This window comes from Micromesistius poutassou, assembly GCF_964030765.1.
Source record: "Micromesistius poutassou genome assembly, chromosome: 10".
NCBI lineage: Eukaryota > Metazoa > Chordata > Actinopteri > Gadiformes > Gadidae > Micromesistius > Micromesistius poutassou.
This window is the reverse complement of record NC_140280.1, coordinates 4267760-4275953: the sequence shown is the minus strand read 5'-3', so window position 1 is coordinate 4275953 and position 8194 is coordinate 4267760. Positions and strand designations below refer to the sequence as shown.

The window sequence follows — 8194 nt, the reverse complement described above, 5'->3', positions numbered from 1 at the left end:
CAACATGAGATTGGCCGACGGTGGTAATCTCTCTCCCATCTTCAGGAATTCATTTTGTGGTAATTCAAAGGAGGCAACAGATTGACTTGGAGATGGCTCCACACTCACAGACAGGATTTACATGGAAATCACTTCCTCTCCTCTGTGGTGGAAGGGGGGGAGAGAGGGGGAGGGGGGGTGCACTATTCACTAGGGAGATGGAGAGAGAGCGAGAGAGAGAGAGAGAGAGAGAGAGAGAGAGAGAGAGATACAGGGAGACATACAGTGAGAGAGAAAGATAGATCGAGAGAGAGAGAGAGAGATTGCGAGAGTTGTACAATCCCCAACAGACCTCTCTGTTGTCATGCCGGCCCCTTTGAGGGTCCATTCATTGACACTTTAGTTGATTAAATTGAAGTGTGTTCACTATGACAACACTTCCAACATAGAGGTGTGTGTATGGACTCACACATGATACAAAGGGACTTATGTACACTACCAGGAACGGTACTGAGGTACTGAGGTGGGCCATAGATGCCTGCCCTTGGAAACTCAGTCCTGAGTGAAAGGTGTTTTGTCATTAGAAACACAAAGAATTGGCCGCTGACGAGGACACTAAGGACGAGGATGAGGACGGTGACCGTCGGTGGCGTTGGCGGCGGCGTTGGTGGCGGCCAATTCTCTCGATCTCTCTCTCTCTCGATCTATCTTTCTCTCTCACTGTATCTCTCCCTCTCTCTCTCATATACATTCACTGACAGAATCATTTTAATGTTCAATGCCCGCTACTGGCCAGAGTTAGTTACACATAGTACTTGCCTACTTAAGAGTGAATTTGCGGTTTTCATCTGCATCTTAAATTTGTGATTCCAAAATGACAAACGTGTCAGTTAACTCTAACCCTGTCCCGACCTTAGGCCGGCTCTCTTACTGCGTTGGACTGGGAATGAGTTTGGTTTTGCTGGTTGTGGGGTGGGTGGTTGGGTGGTTGGTTGTGTGCTCTGTTTCTGTGGAGAAATGGGATTACTTTTGCTATTGAGTTAGTGGGTTAGGGTTAGTTAATTGAAATTATATATATATATATATATATATATATATATATATATATATATATATGTGTGTGTGTAGAAAGAGAGAGAGAGAGAGAGAGAGAGAGAGAGAGAGAGAGAGAGAGAGAGAGAGAGAGAGAGAGAGAGAGAGAGAATATCACGACGGCGCCTGATTGGCGCAATCGACGGGATAACGTGTCGCGTCTCTCCTCCGCCGTACGCGGCCACGTAAGTCCGGACGTCGTGACGTCATCACGATCCGCGCCGGAGGAAGATAAACAAAAAGGGACGGAAGGACGCGTCGCGGCAAAACAAACCGGTTCAAAATAAAAAACATAAAAGAACATATTTATTAATATAAAATCATATTTATCATCCGAACCGGCATGGAGGAGGACATCGTGTTCCGCATGAGCGCCTTCTCCGCGCGGGGCGGGAGGCGCTACATGGAGGACGTGTTCCAGGTGAGGGTCGAACCGGAGGAGCCCCCCGGGTCCCGGGCCGGGGAGGACCCCCCGGGATCCAGGACCGGAGAGGACCCCCCGGGGTCCCGGACCGGAGGGGACCCGGGAGTGCAGGACCATGAACACGAGGACCAGGAGGGTGGAGGCGGTGAGAAGCCCACCCGGTCCCGAGGCGGAGGGGTCCGGGTGGTGCAGGACCGTGAACCAGAGGAGGAGCGGGAGGGTGGAGGAGGAGGAGGTGGGAAATCCACGACAGCGGCTCCACCACACCGGACTTCTCCACAAACCACGCACACGCCCCATGGGCCGGTGTCCGCCGTGTGGGTGGAGACCCTCTCCACGGGCGACCGGGGACCCGAGACCCCCGCGAGCACCGAACACACCGGGCTCCACACGGGACGGTCCGTGGCGTTCTTCGCGGTGTTTGACGGCCACGGGGGCCAGGAGGCGGCGCACTTCGCCCGGGACCACCTCTGGGACCTCCTGAGGACCCAGAGGGGGTTCTGGTCCCGGGACAACGAGGAGGTCTGCGCCGCGCTCCGTAAAGGATTCATCGCCTGCCACCACGCCATGTGGAAGAAACTACGTAAGTCCACAAGGAGATCTGTATGCGTAGGAATGGGGTTTTATGTGGGGTGGCATGTATGTGGCTCTGCCTCAGGAGGTAGAGCGGGTTGGCTGGTAACCGTGAGGTTGCTAGTTCGATCCCCGGCTCTTCCTAGCGTCCCTGAGCAAGACACCTCACCCTGACTGCTCCTGAGGAGCTGGCTGTCGCCTTGCATGGTGAACACCGCCGTCGGTGTGTGAATGTGTGCATGAATGGGTGAATGTTGGGCAATATTGTAAAGGCGTTTGAGGGGTCACTGGTTAGGAAAGCGCTGTATAAACGCAGTCTATTTACCATTTATGGACGTTAGACTCATAGTCTGTGAATCGTAGGTGTTGTGTTTTCCCTGCACATGTTAGTTGTGTAACAGTGGTGTGGGTCGCAAGCCAAGCTCGCACCCACAGGAGAATAGTAGCACTCACCCTCTAGGTGTCACGACGCATTCTTCACTCCAAGGACGACTCGTGTGAGGAGGAAGGTCTGTGACTCAATTCCAAAACCACCTCCATGGCGCGACCCCAGTAGGAGAAGGGTCAGGAAAATGATTCAACACAGCTAGTTAGATCCACCCTCTTCATGTTTCTACTACCTGTTGTTCCACTTGCTTCATTAAGCCGGATGTTCATAGAACCAAGTGCCAAGCGCTCACAATCCCTAGGTTAACCCATTCCTCGTATTCAACAAAGAAAGCTAGGATGAGATGCGACACAATGCTACTATTTTCAAGTGCAAGGACATACTACATACATTAAGTGCCAGGATGTACAACATACAGTAAGTGTACTAGAGGGGTGTGGGGGGGTCATGACTAATACATTTCTATTAAAATCCCCCGTGTCCCCTGGTCCCGTCCCCCCCAGCGGAGTGGCCCAAGACCCCCACGGGCCTGCCCAGCACCTCAGGAACCACGGCCAGCGTGGTGGTGATCCGGGGGACCCAGATGTACGTGGCGCACGTGGGCGACTCGGGGGTGGTGGTGGGGGAGAGGGACCCGGACTCGGACGTCCGGCTAAAGGCCCTGGAGGTGACGCAGGACCACAAGCCCGAGGTCCCGGAGGAGAGGGAGCGCATCGAGAGGCTGGGGGGCAGGTGAGGGGTGGTCCACGTGGTTCTTCACGTCTAGTCCTATGAGTGAACGGTAAATGGACTGAATATATACAGCACTTTTCTAGCCAGTGGCCACTCAAAGCGCTTTACAATATGGCCTAACGTTCACCCATTCATGCACACATTCACACACCGACGGCGACCCGCCACGCAGGGCGACAGCCAGCTCGTCGGGAGCAGTGAGGGTGAGGGCATCTCGCTCAGGGACACCTCGACACTCAGCTAGGAGGAGCCGGGGATTGAACTAGCAACCTTCCGGTTACCAGCCAACCCGCTCTACCTCCTGAGCCCATGAGATGTCCAGTCGGCGGTCCGCTGTCTCGGCATGTAGGCTGAACCTCTGGGCAGTCAGCTGTCTGTACCTAGCTGTGTCAAACTCAAAATAAAGTAGAAATCAGTAAAATATTGTGATTTGTTTCAGCTGGTCATAATAGAGTTGACATGTAAGCCGCTGGTTTGATCTGGTATGAACTGACACAGTTGTATACCTGTGGTGGTTGGTGTTAGTTAGTTAGTCAGTTACCCAAAGTCCTGTGTGTGATAACATTGTTGTTTGTAACCGAGCGGTGCGTGTGTGTCTCTAGCGTGATGAAGAAGTCAGGGGTGAACCGGGTCGTGTGGAAGAGGCCCAGGCTGACCCACAACGGACCGGTCCGGAGGAGTACGGTCATAGACCAGATCCCATTCCTTGCGGTGGCTCGGGCCCTCGGTAAAACCAGCCTCCTCTCTCTCTCTCTCTCTTCAGTGTTGACCCTTGACCCTTAACCCCTATCTGAGCGGCAGGTGGGTTCATGTTGAAATCTAAATTTACATTTACATTTAGGGCATTTAAATGTAAATGTAAATGTTATCCAAAGCGACTTAAAATAAGTACATTCTCGTCAGAAGAAAGAGAAACAACAGTAACAAGCTAACTAACAAGCTAACGGTTACGGGCTAACTGTAATGAGCTAACTGACTGAAGCTGTTCCCCCCCCCCCTATCGTCTGGTTGTGAAGGAGACCTCTGGAGCTACGACTTCTACAGCGGGGAGTTTGTGGTTTCCCCCGACCCCGACACGGCCGTGGTGACCCTTGACCCCGCCCGCCACCGCTACATCATCCTGGGCAGCGACGGCCTGTGGAACATGATGTCCCCCAAGGACGCCGTCAACATGTGCTACAGCCACGACAAGATGGTGGTGCGTGTTTTCCACTCTAGGCCGACTCATGGTGGTGCTGTCACACGCGGTCCATCCGTACGGGCTACTGTGGTTCATTCGTCACCCGCTGGACGGCGCTAGCGCCATTCAGCGTGTTGCAGAAGGTCTGCTGGTTCCGTCTAAGGTCACGAGCTAACTGTCTAGATAACTGTAACCAACGAACGAGATAACTAAAAGGCTAACTGAGGAGCTAACTAACGAGCTAACGTTAACAGGATAACTGTGTAGCGAGCTAAGTGTAGCGAGCTAAGTGTAGCGAGCTAAGTGTAACATGCTAAGTGTAGCGAGCTAAGTGTAGCGAGCTAAGTGTAACATGCTAAGTGTAGCGAGCTAAGTGTAACAGGCTAAGTGTAGTGAGCTAAGTGTAACATGCTAAGTGTAGCGAGCTAAGTGTAACATGCTAAGTGTAGCGAGCTAAGTGTAGCGAGCTAAGTGTAGCGAGCTAAGTGTAACATGCTAAGTGTAGCGAGCTAAATGTATCAAGCTAAGTGTAACAGGCTAACGGTAGGCGGCTAACTGTAATGAGCTAACCGTAGAGCTTGTGTCCCCCCCCCCCCCCAGGGCCCCAAGGGCCAGTCGTGCGCGGCGCGGCTGGGCCGCACGGCGCTGGTGTTCTGGAAGCAGAGGATGCTGCGGGCGGACAACATGACGGTGCTGGTGCTGGCCCTCCAGGAGCGGGGCGGGGCCCCCCTGCCCATGCACCAGGACGAGGTGGTGCTGGCCCTGGCCGCGGGGGCCCGCAACGGCCCCTACCCCGGCTCGCCCCGCGACAGCGGCTGTAAAGACAGACAGGTGGGCGGTCTCGGTTAGAGCGGGCGTCTCCTGGCCGGTGAAAGGGGGAGGGTTCAAATCCCCGCCGTCTGCGGTCCGCCTCCCTGATGTATCGGGAATAAGAAACCACTCGGCCACCACTAGAGACGTTCCCGTACAATTTTTTTCTTTAATCTCTACTTATACAATTTATAATCTCTAATTATAACATTGTATTCTAGTAGTAAAGCGTGAGCATCCATGTTTTTCCGACTTGGTAGTTCGATCTCACGTAGGTCGGAGATGGCGTGTTTCCCATTCCGACTTTCCACCTCCGAACGTTAACGAACGCAGCGTAACACCGTAGTGTTTGTGATGTTCTTTGCCGGTGTAGTAAATGAGTCGCGTGATGGTATCGGATCGGCGCATATACTTGAGTAATTGCTGATACGCTGATAATACTGCGTTTTCTGGCAGTATCTGATACTGGTATCAGTATTGTAACAACTCTAGCCACACTTGGGATAAGAGCATCGACCAAATGGCCGAGTTCATGTTGGGACAGCCCAGTGATCAAGAGGTTTGACTCCCTGCCGATAAAAGGTTCCGGGTCTGATTCCCCAATATCCGTAGCCTGACCCTGTAGGCCCCCTTGAGCAAGGCACCCCCTAACCCCTACCTGCTCTTTATCGACATGTATCTGAAAGAAATCAACGTGGTTTTGGATAACAATGTCCGCTGAATGATAAAATGGCCTCCAAGTCCTGTTGTGTATTCAGTGAGATGAGTCGATGAACTCTGATCACTCGTGTGATTCCGGTTCTCACTGGTTGTAACTGGATCATTTCTCTGCTCTCTCTGGGGTTTAGAACTCGTGGCTGAAGGGCCAGCAGACGGAGGAGGAGGAGGAAGCCATGTTCTTTGAGGAAGAGGAGGATATCTGTGGAGATGGACACAATGAAGATTGGACATGTCTTGAGTGGTAGCCAGGTGACGCAACATAGAGGCTTTTTCAAAGACCTTCTTTCTTTTCTGAGAGCTTATCAGAAAAAAATTCTAAATAATTTTTTTGTGTTAAACATCAGCCTTCTGGTCTCATCGACCGGTTTGATGACAACTCACAAATGTTTACTTTTATTTTAAAAATTTTTAGATATATTTTATTACTTTTGCTAACCATGGTGGTGGCTTATCTCTTCTTTTAATTCCTTGTCTGAACTACAGTCTACTAAAATGAAACTTTATTTATAAAGCACAATGGATGACCTCCTTCTCCCCTTGGTCATGAACTATCAAGGTCAACCTCCCGTCTCTGTTTACCTCCAGAAGAGAAACGCAGCGCAGAGCACCCCCCCTTCTCCCCCTCCCACCTTCAGCCCCGGGGGGCGGGGGGGGTCAGACCCTGAGGACCGGTGATGGGATTCAAACACTCAATGACTTCCTCTGATGCTTTTGTTAGCAGCCAACCTATTAGGCGTCCCCTCTCAACCCTCCCCTCCCGGAACTCTGATGTCGCCCCAGAATGCATTGCGGCAGCGCATGGAAAAACAAATGTGCATGCAACTCAGCGGAAGAAGAACAACATTTGAATTGACTCCCATCAAAACCATCGTGTGTGTGTGTGTGGGAGGGGGTGAAGGGAGCGTTCTGATTGGCCAGCCTGAACATTCCTCATCATCATATGATCTGTGCTGCTGAACTGTTCAATTCATTTTTGTGTACAATTTCTTATTGTGTTTTAATTGTTTTGTAAATATGTCAGAATTTTGCTTTATAGCTTTTTAAAAATACTTTTTAAAACAATTTTTTTGACGGCCTCATGCACGCACATTTGCCAACACACAAGCCCTACCTTTTAAATGTTTACATGTTTTTGTAATGAAATGTTTAGAAAGTCATCTTATCTATTTTCATACTTAAAATCATGTACAGCCTATCTGAAAAGACGCAGTGGTTTAAAAAACGTTTACACTCATAAGTGTAAACATCAGTGAATATAGTAAAACTATTATTTTACATTTGTTTTTCTGTATTTCAGTTTTTTTTACTCTAAAGCTGCGTTCACACCAAAGGCGAAGCAAACATTCTCTTTGCGTTACTTGGGCAAGTGGCAGCAGCAAACTTTTCGCGAGTGATTCAGCATCGAGCGAAATTCAGTTCAGTTTCGAGCCGAAAAACTGCGTGAACCAGGTTGAACCATTTCTCTCACTGACTATTTAATTTATCTCTGGTGCCTCATATAAGCCTTCCATTTTTTGTGTGTTGTAAGATGATACCTGACACATAAAGTTGGGTTAGACACTATTGTCTGGTCTGTTCTGGATGGTACAGACCCTAACGTCTCATCAGCCGTCTGCTGTCCAGGTCTGTCCCCCCCCCCCTGGTGCCACTCGGGTTGTGAAATGTCTTGTGTAATAAAGGTGCTATAGGTGATGTTTAAAGAAGTATATCATGGGTCAATTTTGTATAAATGACGTAACCGTCAGCTGATAACGATTGAACACTCTGTGAGAAGATCTGTTCTGGTTGGCTGTGCGCCCGACCAATGAGGGCATCTCTTCCCTGATTGGTTTGGAGATCTACCGGGCTTGTCAGTCACAGCTGTAGGAAGACTTCCCAATGGGAGGGAGCAGAGTGTTTTTTTTTTTTATTACAGTTCACATTCTTGCTTTCTTGCCTTTTTCTGCGCCCTCTCTACAACTCTGAAATAGTACCTGCAGCAGTGATTTTTGTTTGGCTCTTGGATGAATCTGTGTGAAATTGGCTGTGAAATATGTCGCCCGGCCTGGTCAGCATAAAACGTGTGTGGTGCCATTCGTCTTCCACAGTGTCTGCCTTCACTAATGTTCACTTTAAATAAGAGTCCATTGTCATGGAGGTTTACCATAATTGACCTGTCGCTAAGCTCCGCCCTTAGAACGCAGATGAGCCAATGAGATTCCAACATCGGCTCTGACAACTCCATTGAAAACAACAGGGAGGAGGCATAATATAAGAATTTAATGGTGGATTTATGTTGTTTGTGTAAAAAAAAAAA

At 50.1% G+C, this 8194-nt stretch overlaps 1 protein-coding gene across 3 annotated transcripts; it reads left to right on the top strand.

Moving 5' to 3' along the window:
* Positions 1 to 1313: 1313 nt before the first annotated feature.
* LOC311354112 (protein phosphatase 1D-like) lies at positions 1314 to 7601 on the top strand. 3 transcript variants are annotated; one of them, XM_084473908.1, is made up of 7 exons: positions 1314 to 2078; positions 2960 to 3188; positions 3791 to 3915; positions 4205 to 4386; positions 4969 to 5199; positions 6027 to 6147; positions 6484 to 7601. In XM_084473908.1, exons 1-6 carry the CDS (start codon positions 1415 to 1417, stop codon positions 6141 to 6143), a joined length of 1548 nt encoding a protein of 515 aa, XP_084330034.1. In that variant the 5' UTR covers positions 1314 to 1414; the 3' UTR covers positions 6144 to 6147; positions 6484 to 7601. The 3 variants fall into 3 exon arrangements, with proteins under 3 accessions (XP_084330034.1, XP_084330035.1, XP_084330033.1); XM_084473909.1 differs by having other exon boundaries at positions 6455 to 7601; XM_084473907.1 differs by having other exon boundaries at positions 6027 to 7601.
* The last annotated feature ends 593 nt before the right edge of the window (positions 7602 to 8194 follow it).